At 44.2% G+C, this 17,510-nt stretch overlaps 1 protein-coding gene and 1 pseudogene across 1 annotated transcript in view; both read right to left on the bottom strand.

Moving 5' to 3' along the window:
- Positions 1 to 17,510, bottom strand: part of PTPN22 (protein tyrosine phosphatase, non-receptor type 22) — a 100,895-nt gene that overhangs the window by 32,911 nt on the left and 50,474 nt on the right. The window contains exons 4-7 of the mRNA XM_018569803.1: positions 6,987 to 7,082; positions 5,741 to 5,779; positions 1,207 to 1,278; positions 1,056 to 1,115 (exon numbers count right to left, since the gene is read on the bottom strand). Of these exons, the coding sequence (XP_018425305.1) occupies positions 1,056 to 1,115; positions 1,207 to 1,278; positions 5,741 to 5,779; positions 6,987 to 7,082 (267 nt within the window). The remainder of the gene's footprint in view (positions 1 to 1,055; positions 1,116 to 1,206; positions 1,279 to 5,740; positions 5,780 to 6,986; positions 7,083 to 17,510) is intronic.
- Positions 11,192 to 11,612, bottom strand: LOC108798091 (annotated as a pseudogene).

The raw sequence follows: 17,510 nt of genomic DNA, 5'->3' as shown, positions 1-17,510 counted from the left end.
GGAGTCCCACACTTTAAGCACTGGGATAAGAAAAAAGGGTAATACGGAGCTAGGTGGTCGACGCAAGGATGGGAGCCACGGGAGATTTGTCAGGGGGGTCGGAGTCAGTTCCCGCTCGAGGGAAACCCAGAGAGCAGGATCTCTGGTGTCAATCCATTCAACCAAGTGGGACATGTGAGTGGCTCTATAATAGAGCTCCAAGTCTGGGAGAGGGGCCCCACTCCGGTCCCTCCGCATTGTTAGGACTGTATAGCGAATTCGCAGTGTACGACACCTCCAGATATATTACAAGGTGGCAGACCTCAACCTGCGAAAAAAGAGTGTGGGAAGGCGAATGGGAAGAGTTTGAAACAGGTAGAGGCAGCGAGGGAGTAGATTCATTTTAAAGAGAGCAATTCTGCCAAACCAAGTGTGGTGGAGATTCATCCAGGAAAGGAGTGCATCTTCGATGGACCGCAGCAGGGGGGGGGGGGGCATAATTAAGGGAATATAGATCTGCTAGATTGGCAGGGATGCGAACCCCCAGATAAGTCAGGTAGTCGGATCGCAAAGAAAAGGGGAAGGAGCCACTCACACAGTCTGCTTCAGCCTATGGCAAGGAAATGTTCAAGAGTTCGCACTTCTGAAGGTTCACCCGGTAGTTGGACAAGCGTCCGAAAAGCTTGAATTCGTCCATCAAGGAGGGAATGCCCACTAGAGGGTTAGAGAGATACAACAGCAAGTCATTTGCATACAGGCCAAGTTTGTGAATCTGAGTGCCTATCTGAAGTCCCCGGACTGAGTCATTACTTCTGATCGCGTTGGCGAGGTGTTCCATCACCAAGTTCATAAATCTATTCTATTCTATTCTATTCTATTTTCAGCAAAGAATGTGGAATTGTTCAAGAGACTTTTGGACGATTTCTTAAGGGACCGTAATATACAGGGGTACAGGTGCTCCTAGAGTGAGATCCTAATGGGTTGGACTTGATGGACTAATGTCTTTATTCAACCTCAAATACTATGTAACTATATCTGTCTTGGTATGAAAGAGAAATAGAAAAAAATCAGCTTACACTTCCATAAGTTGCTATCAGGGTCCTGATAACATAGTCCTTTCTTTTGTCTTCATTACTCTAGAAGAAGAACGATCAATATGTCATGTGGATAGGACAAATAAGGAAATGCATTGTTTTTATGTAATGGAATTATTCTCATGATACTCACACATGTGATTAAGAATGGACCACACTGTAAGACTTCACATCCTGCCTCAACCCAGTAGCGCTCACATTTTTTCTAGTCATACAAAAACACAATAAAGACATTTAAATGACACAATTTCATAGTCTGTTAAATATAAAGCTAATTCTCAAAAAAGGGGAAAAATATATTGAAGGCACACTACACAACATTTTTAACCTGTTTGCAAGTTTAATCGCCTGTCAACATTTGAACCCTTTTGTGACCAGAAGTCAATTTACCAAATTTGCCAGCGTCAGTATGCATCTATGCATCGGTTAAATTGACTATAACTTCTTGACTGCTTTACCAGTTGGTCTTATTTATCCATATGTGAGAAGTAAAATTAGTTTTTTTTTTCAGGGAATTATATATTTGTAGCCAACCTATACTCTAAACGTTCTCTTTTGGGATCACAGTCTCATGTTGTGAGTTCCTTTTTACACATTATTGAGGAGTAATAAGAAGGAGATAATCAAGAACACAAGGAGATCATTTGCCCTCTAATATCTCTTACATCAGGGGCGCCCACAATTTTTCATCTGGAGATCTACTTTTCAAATGACGAGCTCAATAAGATCTACCAACAAAAAAACACCTGCGTTCATGGGGCGGGAGGGGGCCTGGCGGTGCATTGAAGTCAATGGCACCGCAGCCAGGCCTCTCGCCCACAGTGCGATCGCCTGCACCCGGAACCCAGGCACATTAGTACCTGCGTTCTGGTCCAGTGCGATCCGCAAAAATGCTGCAAGCACTATTTTTGCAGATCACACAGGTCTGGAATGCAGGCACTAATGTGCCTGCATTCCAGGTGCGGGCGATCAAACTTTTGGCGGGGGACATGGCTGCAGTGCAACACCCTCCCGCCCCTGAACGCAGGGAGTCGGCCGGCTTGCATTCCAGTGCGTTCTAGAGGCACCGGCGTCCTATCCTCCCGCGGTGCTCGTGTGGCCGACGTTGCACACGGGGAGAGGTGTCTCACCCCTTTCCGTCTGCAGCGTCTGACACATTCAGCCGGCAGCTGCACAAGCACCGCGGGAGCATTGCCTATTTTTTTTACTGTTGGGGGGGCTTCCGGGAAATATTAGGGGTCTAAACAGCCCCCTGATATTTCCCTTTTAAAATAGAAAAAGAAATTGAGGACCTCAATTTCTTTTTCTGCAGCCTCTGTTCTAAATGAATGGAAAGCATTCATTCAGAAAATATTTACTATCACCAGTTTCTGAATGGGGTGTTGCCTCTGTACAGAGTGCTCCCCCCCATTGAAAAAACTCATGAATGAACAGGAAGTGATGTTTAGCGGCTCCTTCCTCCACCGACTGCAGCTTCACTTTTCCTCAGATCCCCGCTGCATACGGATGGGGGAGAGCAGCGGGGATCCAGAGAAGACAGGACATCACGATCTACCAGTGATAACTACGCGATCGACCGGTAGATCGCGATCGACCTAATGGGCACCCCTGTCTTACATCTTCTTTATTAGAAATTGCTGACATGCTGCCTTCATTAGGTGAGCTAATATAAAGCACCTTTCCCTCCAGAGTATGTTATGCTTCTTTATCCTGTACACTTACCATTCACAGATATTTTCAATGCAGCGCTGACATGATTTTATGAGCGCTGCATACATCATCTCATAAAGGATATCATTTAGAGAGTCTTAATGAGCTCTCAGCTGATTGCAGAACTGGCTAGAACAGTTATGATCCTTTTTAACTGAAATTTCTTTCTTTTTGGCAATTGTTTTATTTGCTGTATAAAGTCTAGAGACACATAGCATAGACTGGCCACACATTTCAGTTTTCTTATACAAGCTGCCATTTATTGAATTGTTTGAATAGTGCAAAAAAGAAAATATTTTACAAAAAACTTTAGAGCATAGTTGCATGTTAATATCGCTGAACTGCCTCATTGCCAACTCAGAAAAGCCATAGCTGTGAAGAGGAAGTGTCTCTTTTGAAAACTATGGGGTCTATTCACAAAGCTGCCGAGGGCAGCCGAGTGAATGACCGATCAGAAGTGAAGTGAGCCGAACACTGTTCGGCTATTCACTTCAGGCTGGTACGGCTGATTTCAGCCGTACATCGGCTGAAATCAGCCGTACATCGGCTTGCTTCGTGTGGCTTCGGATCAGCCGAACATGCTCAGCATGTTCGGCTGACCCGAAGTGCAGAAGGAGTTCGACTCAGCCGATCCAACATCTGGATCGGCTGAGCCGAACCTCCGGCAGGCTTCACACTGCTGTTCGGGCTATTCTGAAAGATCCCGAACAGCAGTGAGAGAATAGCCGAATGCCGCCGAGCGGCATTTGGCTCGGCTGTTCTGCTCGGTCCCTCAGAGGCACCGAGCAGAACAGAAAAAGAGTGAAAAAAGTAGAAAAAAGTAAATAGAAAACGATTGTGCAGAGCTAGCAGTGACAGCTAGCTCCGCCCAATAGTTTCCTATTGTCCGGCGGCTCTGCTGCTGTAAAAAAGTAAATAGAAAACAATTGTGCAGAGCTAGCAGTGACAGCTAGCTCCGCCCAATAGTTTCCTATTGTCCGGCGGCTCTGCTGCTGTAAAAAAATTGAAAACTCTAGCCGAAGGATCGGCCGAAGCTACGGCCAGATCCTTCGGCAGCTTTGTGAATAGACCCCTATGTGATTGCTGTCCTGCTGATCAACTGCAACTATGTTTTATTTTGTTGCTGAAAGTCTTTAGTGAGGCACAAGCCAAACTAGTCATCCTTTTTGGAATAGCCTCAACTAGTATTAACAAAAATGTAAAATGTGAATAAGGAAGCTTTTTTTTTTTTTTTTACAGTGTGTTGTATTCCCTAGTAACCGACCAGGCTTTAGTTTACAGTAAAATATTGAATTTTGGCTTTGGGTTATAGACACGTGTGAAAGAGATCAGCTTTATGTAAATAACCTTAGAGGTGTGTATTAAATCAACAGATGTAAAAAATTTAATAGTACAAGCTGCTTGTACAATCTAGGCCTCGTTCACACCACGAGCAGTGATGTGCCCGATTATGGCACATTAATGCCTGTGGTCCGTTCTGGTCAAAAAAAATTGTGCTTGCAGCATTTTTTCTGACCGGACCACAGTCATTAATGTGCCTTGCGTTCCATTGCAGCCGATTGCATTGCGGCCCTCCCGCCCCACAACAAACTGACGCGGCTGCAATGCGATCCAGTGCGTTCCGGACACAATCGAGGATGGTGTGAATGAGGCCTTATATTTACCTACAACTATATTTAAAGAGGGTTCTGCAAGCTGGATGTATATTGAATGGCTTATAAAGGTAGGTTCTTACACTATATAAATGTTGTTAAGTCTAAGAGATCCTACAATGGAACTGTAATTCCTGTAGTTATCCTAACACAGGAAAAGCATTTTGCAATCCCTTCTTTTATTAACATTATTATTAATAGTAGTAGTAGTAGTAGTATACAGGATTTATATAGCACCAACAGTTTTCACAGCACTTTACAAAATACTGGGAGACATACAATACAATAAAATACAATACAATACAATTCAGTAGGGTTAGGAGGGCCCTACTTGTTTTCTCCCACCTAACCATAGTAGATTATGCAGTCAGATTGTAACATGTTTGGTCTGCTAAACGCACCACAAAGATGAGTGTACCAATATCCTAAATTCTTAAGAAATTATTTTGTCGCAGCCTGAGACACGGAGGAGAAAGGCACTATTTGTAATTAGTGGTATGAGGCATAGCATGTACTGCAGAGATATGCAGCCACTGTGTGAAATACAGAGATATGAGGCACTGGGTATAATACAGAGATACGGGAGCACTGTATGAAATACAGAGATAAGAGACACTGCATGTAAAAGAGAGGTATAAATAACACTTTGTTATAGAGGCAAGAGGCACTGTGTGTAATACAGAGATAAATGGGTGTTTCATGTAATGGAAAGACATGAGATACTACATGAAATTCAGAGATATGAGGCACTTATTAGTCCCTAACCTGGATAGGTTTCCAGTCAAGCACAGGTGGTTAGTATTTGGAAGAAAAGTGCAACACCACACTGGAACATGCAGACTCAGGCTTGTGAGATTAAGCCCTGGTTCACACCTAGGCGTATTGCATATGCGCGTCTGTCGCGTGTTTTTTTACCGCGATTCGCGGTAAAAAAATCGCGCCACAGACGCGCGTTTCCGAGGGCTACTTGGCTGTATCCCAATGGAAACGCGCAATAAAAACGGCCCAAAGTAGTACATGTACCTTTTCAGGTGTGGGCCGTTTTGTAGCGCGTTAGGGACGGGCTGAAATACGCCAAGGTGTGAACCAGACCCATTGAATACAATGGGATTTAGATGTTTGAGCGTTTTGTAGAGCGTTCGTCGAGCGTAGAACGCGCTACAAAACGTTCAGGTGTGAACGAGGGCTTAAACCCAGTGCAACCAAGCAGGAATTATAACCACTCCACCACATTGCAACAACAGGTAGAACTAGAAAATACCAGTTTCTCCATGCAATAGGGGTTCAAATAAATGCTATACTTACCTTCCCCATTTCAAACTCCATACAGGCCATTACAATAATCTGCATAGAGAACAGGATATAAAACATGAGTTTAGGATCATAAATATTCTGCAGCACAAAAGTTAAGAGTTAGTGTTCATGGGCAACAGCAGCTTGCTTTAGGGCTCTTGCACATGGGCAGTGGCTCCTGTACACTGTAAATGCCAGGTTATAACCACTGGCAGAGGGCCCCAGGTAGTGCACAGCCACTCACATTAAAGTCAATGGCTGTACACTGTTGTCATCGGGTATATGCCATCACTAAAATCTTGGATGTACCCAGTCTATGTCTAAAATTTTACATACATGTACATGCACAGGTGTATTTGACCTGCAGTTGACTTCCTTCTGGTCTGCATTTGAGCTCCTAAGCTCCAATAAATTGCTTCACGCTGATTTTGCATCTCCATTGACTTGTATGAGAAGAGAAACAGTTCTGACATGAACAAAGGCCCATTAAAATAGGCCCTAACACTGGCACCTCTGTAGCTGGGTGAAGTGATGGTCTCGCTGTTCTCATACTATACTGCATCTGTAGCCCCATGCAAAAAAATAGCTGATCAAGCTCACCATACTGCAGCTGAAAAGTGTGCTCTCGATTTCAAAACGAATGTACTTATTTTTTAACATCTTACTTAACTAAAATCATTGTTTTGAATGGAAGCCTTGGCTATATTTGTTCCCCATGGTCCCTGTGTGTTGTAAAGTAGTCACTGCTCCAAGCTGACTCCCGTGATGCACTACAATCTCAATACAAATTAGTAAATTAAACATCCGGTGCTTGCACATTTGATAACCAAGTCAGAAATCAAAGCTCCGACAAGCACATAAGCTGCTTTTAACTTTATTGGCATGTCACAGTGTTCATTAAATGCTTATGTGCATATACTGTTAGATGCTGGGATTAACAAGAGAAATCCTTAGATTGCCCCATCCATGTGGATAGAAGAATCCTCGCTGCAAGTTGTATTCAGAAGCCACTGAACAGTTCCTGCCTCTGATTGGGTGCACACACTGTTCAGGTGATAATTTTCCACCTGGCTCTTTCAAAAACAGTCCATTGAAATTGTTTTGAATAACTAGGTTGTGCTGGCAGGGCTAACCACAGCTCAGATATTGGCCAATTCAGCAATAATTGGGTGACATTTGAGGTGCTGATGGCCAGCTTTAGTTGCCAAAACTCCAGCAGCTTTATATTTTATTATTGACATGAGATGGAATATCTTACCCCGACATTGTATTCCCAGATCATTCTCCAGAAGTCTACAACGGTACTTGGTAGGGGACCCTGGGTACCAATATATGCTCGAGGACAGTAAACACCCTGCAATAAAAAGAAGCATGCTCACATTGCCATATAAGCACACAACATTACCACGATGATTAGACATGTGCAGAATAATGGAATATATTGTCAGCACTACAAGAAAAGTTGCATTTGTCAGAACACCATGTTAATTTAATGTCACTCTGCTCCTGCAGGTGCCAAACATAAATAATTGCTGCCTAAGGCTTATTTCACATGGGCGCCTGTAGAAAGGATGTCATCGTTGAAAAACTGAACTTTACCTCTGTTCTGTCACAATCAGATCCATTTGGTTTTCTGGACCTGGAAGCAGTCAGGGGGTAACCAGATGTAAATGGACGCGCATCCTTTTGGCTGCCCAGGGCGTAGTATGGGCGAGGCGACTGAGGCACTCGCCTCAGGTGCGGGGAGGGCCGGCTCCCAGGGCTCAGCGTGGCAGGGAGAAGTGGGGCAGCATGGCTGAGCGGCTCAGGATGGAGAGCGTGAGGATTGGTAAATATCAGTGATATTTACCGATCCTCTTTGTGCAGAACAAACACCGGAGTGATCAGCTGATCACTCCAGTGTTTGTAAATAACTGGGGACACATAGTACTATGGGGGTTATTTACAAAGCTATCCGAAGGATCAGCCGTAGCTCCGGCTGATCCTTCGGCTATCCTCGGCCGCTGAGCCGAAGGGCTGCTGTACGGGCTATTCATTATGGCCCGTACAGCTCCGAAGTTGGCCAAGCAGCTCGGTCGACCCGAAGGCATATGCTTCGGCTGGACTGAACTGAGGTGACAGCCGAACTGGGCCAAACGGCCGGCCATTGGCCGGGCGAAAGTCTGCTACTGACTGCTGATCTGTCATCACAATGTGATATCACGGCGGCTCCGCCGAGTTCTCCGTGTGTAATGACAGATCAGCGTCCCTTGGTTACCTGGTAACCAGGGGACGCTGATCTGTCATTACACATGAAGAACTCAGCGGAGATATCACGGCCGGCTCCTGCCCAGTTGTTCTTTATTGACCGGGACCTTCCCTAGCAGTTCCCGGCCAAAAGGAAACAGTTGGGTGGAGCTAGCTGCCACCGCCCAATTGTTTTCTACTTTTTTTCACTTTTTCTCTTTTGCTCGGTACCACAGAGGTACAGAGCGGAATAGCCGAGCCGAAAATGCCGCTCGGCGGCATTCGGCTAGTCACTCACTGCTGTTCGGCCCCTATGAGAATAGGCCGAACAGCAGCGAGTAGCCTGCTGGAGGTTTGGCTCAGCCGATCCAGATCGGTTGAGTTGAACTCCTTCTGCACCTCGGGTCGGCTGAAAGACTGAACATGTTCGGCCAACATGAAACAAGCCGATGTACGGCTGATTTCAGTCGATGTACGGCTGAAATCAGCCATACAAGCCAGAAGTGAATAAGCTGTCAATGTGTGTTGTAAAGTAGTCACTGCTCCATGCTGACTCCCGAGATGGACTACAATCTCAATACAAATTAGTAAACTAAACATCGGGTGCTTGCACATTTGATAACCAAGTCAGCAATCAAAGCTCCGACAAGCACACAAGCTGCTTTTAACTTTATTGGCATGTCACAGTATTCATTAAATGCTTATGTGCATTACTGGACTAAAGCTGGCCATATACTGTTAGATGCTGGGATTAACAAGAGAAATCCTTAGATTGCCCCATCCATGTGGATAGAAGAATCCTTCGCTGCAAGTTGTTGTATTCTGAAGCCCCTGAACAGCCAGTTATGAATCAACAGGAAGTGCTTTACATCACTTCCTGTTCATTCATGAGTTTCTGAATGGGTAGTAGCACTTAGTACAGAGGCTTCTCGCATTCCGAAACTGGTTGATAGTAAATATATCTAATGGGAAGCCTCTGTACGTTCCTTTCATTCAAAACAGAGGCTGCAGAAAAAGAGATATGTGTCCTCAATTTCTTTTTCTATTTCAAAAGTGAAATATCTGGGGGTTGTTTAGACTCCTTCTACAGCTCTATAGCTGCCCATACACTAACATTTAGCTTCTGATCAGAGCTGCCTGAAGAACTGACAAGGGGATTTAATTGGACCGCCTGTTTAAAAAAGTCATTCTGTAAAGTAATGTTAATTAAATGAGCTTTCTGTTTCAATCTGCAACCATCTGATTTTCTAAAATGTCCAAAAAATTCAAACATCACTTGTTTATAACTAAGACTAGTCTATTGATCACCCCCAGAAATGTAATTTCCTACTTATATGATGTATTCACTGCAGACCTTCTTCTTTCTCAGAAAGTGACTAGGTGAGTGAAAAGCACTCACCTCATAGTTCTCCTTTAAATGTATGAATCAGTTTTACCCAAATGGCTATAGCTAAAATTATGCAAATGAAATCTGGGCAAATCCTATTACTGTATATCTAGATTTCATACACTGACAGTTAGTTATTGTGCTGAAAACCTGGGCATAACATACAATACAAATTACTACAATATATCTGCAAATATATACAGACCTATATAGTAGACTTTTGGTTTAATCCAGGGTTCTTGAAGTAAATCACTTATGCGCACTATGACTTATTTTAAAGTGGTATTAAATTTTAAATGATTTTAAGTTATTTGCTGATTAAATCATTTACAATGAATGCTGCTCCTTGGTGTTTAAAAGTTTTAGTTTCCTGCAGAATTAGCTGGTTCCCTGTGCACTGGCCCTGATATCTTGTAAATATATAACATGGGTGCAAAAAATGAAAAAAGGGCCTCAGTCATGAAGGGGTTAAGAGTGTAGCCCTGTTTCGAGGGGGGGGTCATGTAAGATGACTGTCTCCGATCAACTACCGCTGCTGACCTGTGGGCAACCAAAAGTCCTGAGCCTCCGCTAAGTGGGAGTAAAGGGGCTGTGAGCAATTGTACTGGCAGTGCCTCCACCCAACTGGGCCTTGTTATGTACAAGTGGGACCCCCATATGAGATAACCTTGTCCCCAAGTGTAAGTACTCACATAAGTCCTCCTTGCAGTAGTAATGAGCTCGAGAGTCCATGGATGCCTTTTAAACATTTATTGTAGAACTTGGAATAACAATGATAGATAGGTGTGCTGGAATACTCGAAATGCTGGTGATATAGTAGCTGCACTTCTAGAAAGGCGTACAGATCCTAGTGGAAGGTCCATCTTCTCCCTTTTGCCAAAAGTGTCTCCATTCCCTCAGAGGTTCCAGTGTATACTCTGCTTCAGGATATATTATAGCCTGGACCAGTGGAGGTTCCGGTGGTGACTCCAGTGTCCCCATGACCTTTGTTAACATGGGTTAGGTCACTGTAGTTGATCCAGCAAAATCTGATGGCACATGGCATTCCATGCGGTTAAGCCTTGAGGGCCTAGCCACCCAGCACCTGAGCACCAACCTCCCAACAGGGGAGAGGCAGGAACAAAACTACCCCAGTTCTGAGCATGCTCATGGGTTTTGCTATAGCCAATCCCTCCTACTATGATGTTTACTGTACTGATTGGTCCCCACAGAACTACTGTCACATGCTGCCACTCCAGCACAGTACTCTGTCACAGCAAAGTCTGGTAGACGAAGCACAACTCATGAGCACACCCCACCCTAATAACTAATTTGGAAACCCAACTTAAGGTGCCCATACACTGCACGATTCTCGTGTGAATGAAGACGTGCGACCGTTTCTGCTGTACGGTCGCACGTCCTTTGTCTTAGGAGCATGCTAGAAAACCATCCGAAAATCTTTTTCGGCTGGTTTGAACGGTGCTTGGGAGACAAATGCCGAACGAGCCGGTGTGCGCTCGCACACACTGCCCGTTCAGCATTGCAGTCATCGGAAGCCCGCCCCTCAGCTTGTTTGCTCCCTATGTGATAGCAATAAAGTTAAGTGAAAAAAAGGTTTAAAAAAATGAGTTACAAAAAAAATTAAAAGTCACATATCAAAGCAATTAAAAACAATGTAAAAAAAATTAAAGTCCCCCGCCCCCACATGCACACGCAAACATGCGTCGAGTCCGCCTACGTGTGAAAACGACGATTACATCCATTGCGCTGCACATGTTACATATCGCCGCGAACGTCGGAGTGAGAGCAATAATTCTAGGGCCATTAATCACTGTTAACACTAAACTTATGAGCGGTAAAAGCTTTTTTTTTTTTAATTGGTTTAATTGTATTAAGCTCAACTAAACACATTACCAAGACAGACAGAGCCGTGCCAATTCAATTTACAGGTCTGATCTGATTAAATAAGGAGGGACATGGACATTCCTGGACAGCATGAGAAGCAGCTCCGGTGACTGGCGGCTTGCGGCGACGAATGAGCGCCTTAGTAGTCGGGTCCTTCCTTCTTCAGGTTCTTGTAGTCGACGGTCTCGTTGTAAAACTTGTACTGGTAGTTTGGGCCGCGCTTATTCCAGGGCTCTGGGTTGTTCTTCTTGTCCCAAGCGATTTCTGGGCTCCTCATAGTCACTCGCAAAGCGTACAGAAGTGAACCAACACCCCCACATCCCACGAACAAGAACAGAGGAATCAAGCTGGGGTGTTTCGGGCGTGGGTCAACATAGTGTGGAACATGATGGCGGTCTGCTTTCTCCTCGACGCTGCACACGGATTCCTTCACTGCAGTACCGGTAAAAGCTTTTAAAGCGTCGGCTATGGTCAATTTTGGGTATGGTAGTTTTAACTGGTAGGTTTAACTGAACCGAAGGGCTCAGGCGGCCGAAGCAAGCTGAAGGATCAGCCGAAGCTACGGCTGGATCCTTCGGCTCTGTCATGAATAACCCCCATTTGTTTTTGCCCCATTCTTATAACTCACACAGAAAGATTATAACTGCAGTTTCGCTGAAGGAAAAAGCTATGCAACGTTTTTATTAATAGACCACTTTTTGTTAACAGCAAGCAATAACTCAATGTTGTAGTAATAGCGTGGATAGATAGGAGAGCCCTCCGCACACCTTGCAGCAGTCAAGGCCAATAAAGAAGATGGTGCTCGCAGTGACAATCACAGATGGCGATGTGCAAACACAAAGCAGAGAAGTAAATCACCAGCACTCAGCGATATAGTTCAATATGTCCATTTATTGGACAAAGACGTCACAATAGGAAGAGCCAACGTTTCAAGACCGCACAAGGTCCCTTCCTCAGGGCAGAAAGACGTAACATTAAACACCACATATATACCCGATGAGGTTCACCAATTAGCTGTAAAAAACCCCACTGTGACATCATAATGCCATCCATTGATAAAAATATTCTCTCTGGCTCTTTTGATGGTATTCTAAAAATTTTTTTGCAAATGGCCATCCATTGATAAAAATATTCTCTCTGGCTCTTTTGATGGTATTCTAAAATTTTTTTTGCATTTTTGTAAAGATAAATGATATATTTTTATATTGATAATCCATATATATGACTTATTAATTCTGTATAATGGGCCTATACATTGTCAATGGTTTGGCTAGTGTATTATTCACATAATAATACATATGCTGTTACTCTTTTTGTTATTGCTGTTCTGTATTTGTAAACCTGCTATTTCTTTTATTATATGTTGCACTTATATTTTGTCACCCGCCATTTTGATGTTTTGCAGTGCTGATATATGGCATTCTCTTGTTTTCCCCACACTCGATTCAGCACACGAGTGTGCTGCCCTGATGCGTGCGCTCCGCGATTACCAGAAGAGTGAGAGATGCTTCTCCTCGTTTCCTTGGTAATGGATAGCGCGGATTGTCTGCGTCGGCGCATCGGGACGGGGGCGGAGACTCATGCGGTTACCTGCGATCTTTGATACAAACACAGACTCTATTAGCTTTACCTGCTTTATTGCTGCTTTGCCCTTCACACTGCATCCTGAACACCAGTCTGTTACTTGGTATGGTACACTCTTTATTCTATTGCCTATACTGTGATACCAGCTGATGCATTTATTGTCACAGTGAATGGAAAAAGGAACATCAGATTATGATTTTTTTTTTCTTTTTTAGAATATTTATTCTAAAAAAGGTATTCTAAACGGTATTCACATCTTACATCAAAATATAAACATTATTTTATACATATATAACCCTTACAACATAATTTTCCTCTACATTCTTAAAAATAATTTACCTCTATATGTCATACATTACCATAACATATCCCTCCCTCCCTCCACCCCCTCCCCAGGGAAGAAAAGAAAAAGAAGAAAAAAAAACAGGAACCACGGAATTTTTCTTATCAATGTGGAACTAGACTTTCGATTTTACATCTTATTTTATAGTCTCTAAAAGGTATTTCCGGACTTCTGCTGAGTTAATATATTCCCTCCAAGGTCCCCACTTTTCTATGAACCCCATATATCTATCATTCAGGCGGCCTTTGGGTTCCTCCATATGCATGGTATTATTCAATTCCAGTACCTACTCCCACACCTGGAGTATATCTGATGTCCTCCAATACCGCAGGATTATTGCCCTTGCTGCTGCCAATATATGGCACAGCAGTCAGTGGCGTAACAATCGCCATAGCGACCCAGGCGGCCGCTATGGGGCCCAGGCACAGGGGGGACAGACACAGCTCAGCAGCGGCCAGTGCGCATTTCCCCTCATAGTCGCTGCGGAGCTGTGTCAGTGACAGCCAGCCGCTGCGGCAGATGAGTGTTCGGAATGGAGGAGGCGGGGCCCTAAGAGCAGAGCAGGTGGGGCCAGTGATGGGACCTAAGAGCAGGTGGGGCCAGTGATGTAAGAGAAGGCGGGGCCCGTCGATAGCAGAGGAGTCGGGGCCCGGCGACCACAGAGGCGCTGACAGGTAAGAGATCTCAGACCCTGCAGAGCCCACTATAGAGAGTCTATGGTGGACTCTGCAGGGTCACTCTCCGCTGGGGCTCTGCAGGTGGCATAACTAGCAATCACGGGGCCCTATACAAAATTTTGCTATGGGGCCCTGTGATTTCTAATTACACCCCTGACAGCAGTCCTTTTTTAAATTTTGTTACCTTACCCTGATGCATTGACAATAACGCCACCTCAGCCCTGTCAATTGACACCCTAAATTAACGATTGATCTCCAGTATTGACTTAGTTGTTGACATGACCACCGTATACTGTATGTACCATTGTTTCCTCTTCCCTGCCATATCTCCAACACAACTTTGTAAATTGAGGATTTATCCTATGTATTATTGTTGGGCATCTGTACCATCTAGTTAATAATTGAAAGTGTCTCTCCTGTGTTTTAAAGGGGTTCTAAACCCTCCGGTTTGTTTTTTTGCCTATATCTACTGCTAGCAAGCAGTAGATATAGGCAAAAAGTAAAAAAAAAAACGCTTTAACAGCGTTTTACACTTACCCTGTTTTCGTCGCGCGCTCCCGCCCGAGAATCCCAAACTGCTCGGGCGGCCACAAAGCATCTTAGGGCGGGGGCATGTGCAGTTCAGATTTTCGGCCGGGAGACGAGCAGAGACGCAAGGTAAGTCTAGACGTGTGCACACCGCTGGATCGGAAGTGCCTGCAAGCAGAGAGGAGTCAGTGCTGGATTGGAGAGCCGCTGCACCACTGGAGGGACAGATGAAAACACCAGGAAAGAAGAGGAAGATCTGATTAAGAAACCTCATTTAAGGTAAGTGCTAACATTAACATTGGGGGGAGGGAAACTTTTTTTTACTTTAATGTCACTTTAACTGCCATACTTGCTTTAAAAGTTAGATAGTACACTTTATTCCAATCCTCTTCTGCCGCTTAGAATCCTAGTTCACGTTCCCAGTCCTTAATGTAATACAGGGATGTTGGGAACATCTTGGTCACTAAGATATTATATAATCTGGAAACCATGTGTTTACGCCCCGCCTTATTCAGACATATATCCTCAAATGGAGTCAGGTCTCTGAGTACAATGCCTGGCACGCAGAGGTCTGAATATAAATATTTAAGTTGTAAATATTCTAACCATCTGCCCTTACTGGGTGTATTAGCTGGAAGTAATTCTAATAGGGGACATAATCCTGCTGCAATAATGGCCTGTATCATTGGAGAGTGCTTCATCCTCTCCCACTTCAGAAACCTTCTACTCTCCATTCCCTGCGGGAGATCTGGATTTCCCATAATGGGCATTAGTGGACCCACATATGTAGATATCTCATACTTTCTAACCATTATATCCCAAATGTTTAACACAGCAGCGATTATTGGAGATCAGGTCTATAACTGGCACACTGTGTAGGATCTTTCTGGTCCTTATGTATTAATGTAATATAGGCCTTCTGACTTTGTTGGGAAAATATACAATCATCCTCAATTTCATTAAACATTCTATGCATGATTGGGGCCAATTCCTCTATGAACTGTCTGTAGAATGCTCCTGTCAATCCATCTGCACCAGGGCTCTTCCCCAACGGCATTGAGTGTATTGCCCCTGTTATCTCCTCCAATGAGAATGGTATATTCAGTGATTCTATCGTTTGCCTATCTAACTGAGGTAGGGCCATCAGGTTTACATAGTTTAGTATCCCCTCTTGTTCTACCCTCTTGTCCCGTATCGATCTATTCACCCTTAAATTATAGAAGCTCTTATAGTACCTATGGAAGACCTCTGCTATCTGGTCTGAGGAATGTAGCATGCCCTGTACAGGGCAGCGTATTTTTGGTATATACGTACGACCCTGTCTATCTCTGATCGAGCGTGCTAGTTGCCTACTGCTCTTATCTCCAAATTCATACATTGTATGTTTTACGCATTCTTTGTGACGTTGATACCTTAGATCTAATCTTTCATGTAATTCTACTCTCTTTTGTAATAATTTTTGAAAAACATCTATATCAGCTTTACTTTTATGTCTACATTCTAATAGATGTATCTCCTCCAACAGAGCTCTAATTATTTTATCTTTCTCCCTCTTGACATGCGCCCCATGGGACACCAACACCCATCAAATGACTCCCTTCAAAGCCTCCCATTTTATTGGGAGTATAGTGGTGTCATGTTGATGATCTATTATAAAGTTTTTATAACAACATCTTGTATTAAGGTTTCATTTAGTCTCCACATAGCTTGCGGTTTTCATGTATTCGGGGGTGTGATTGTGAAAAATATTGGGGCATGGTCCGACCAGATCTGGGCTCCTATATTTGCTTGTATTTGCCTACTTATTAAACAGTGGGAGACAAAAAATTATCTATTCGACTATAAGTTAAATGTGTCAGTGAATGGCAAGTGTAATCCCTTTCGGGGGCGTGGCTAGGCCTGGGCCCCAACTTGCACTGTTGGATAGCCGCCCTATACTCACGTCCTACTGCTGCTGTGAATGTCAATGAAGCTCACTTTAGTTATTTCCCACTGACTAATGGTACTAGACAGGGCTGCCCTCTATCCACATAATTTTCATCCTCACCCTGGAACCCCTTCTGTGTTCTGTCCGAGGGAACACAAAGTGGCTGCCTTCGCAGACGACCTCCTCTTCTTCTTCCCTGATCCTTTGATCCTTCCACATCTTCTTCACGTCTTTGACCAATATGGTCTATTCTCCAATTTTAAGGTCAACCTTTCTAAATCTGCTGCACTAGCCATTACTCTGCCAGCGACGACAGTTTCCTTGCTCAGGACCCATTTGCAGTTCCACTGGGCCACGACCCACGTTAAATACCTTGGGACAATGCTTATGCTGGACCACACTCATCTATAAAACTCTAACTATGCCCCTCTACTTCTTCACATTAGCCAGGAGCTGACCCGCTGGCATGGTCTGTACCTGACTTGGTTCGTCAGATGTAACTCGGTCAAGATGACCATTCTCCCGAAATTGCTATTTCTTATGCAAGCCCTGTCTATCCGTCTACCATTTGTGTTTTTCCTCAGAATCCGACGTCTGTTAACCACATTTGTCTGGTCTGGTCGTCCCCCCAGAATAAGTCACCGTGTCCTCTCGATGCCTAAACGGCACGGAGGGGTCGGTCTCCCTGACATCTCCCAGTACTACCCGGCAGTCCACCTCGCTAGAGTGGTGGACTGGACGAGTAGTCGAGACTGCAAACAATGGAATTAGAGGAACACAAAGTGCCCATCATGTGCCTGCCGTGGATTACTGCTCCCCTCCGTATATCCTTGGCTTCTCACCCTACTATCGGGGCTAATCTGCGGGATGCCAGAGAGACATTTAGGACTTCTTCTGTCTCTCCATTCCCCTCCCCCATGACCCTTTTGCGAGGGCTCTACTTGGCTAAGAAGTTCCACCTACTGGACCTAAGATGTAAGATATCATGTTGCACTGCCATTAATTTTCAGTGACACCCCGATGCACTAAGGAAATCTAGCTTCAACGCACAAAGTTTGCAGCGCACCACATTATTAACACACTATTGTACACTATGGTGCATAGGAAATAATTCTGGTGAAATGGAATTAAGAGGCAGAAAGAGCTTTTCAAGAGCTGAAGGCAGTAATGGGGACCAGTGTTTCCCCCCCCCCCCCTTCAAACAAAAATTACTTGTAAGTCCTGGA

This window comes from Nanorana parkeri, unplaced genomic scaffold (genome assembly GCF_000935625.1).
Source record: "Nanorana parkeri isolate BGI_ZX_2015 unplaced genomic scaffold, ASM93562v1 scaffold1401, whole genome shotgun sequence".
Taxonomy (NCBI): Eukaryota; Metazoa; Chordata; class Amphibia; order Anura; family Dicroglossidae; genus Nanorana; species Nanorana parkeri.
This window is presented reverse-complemented; position numbering and strand designations above follow the sequence as displayed.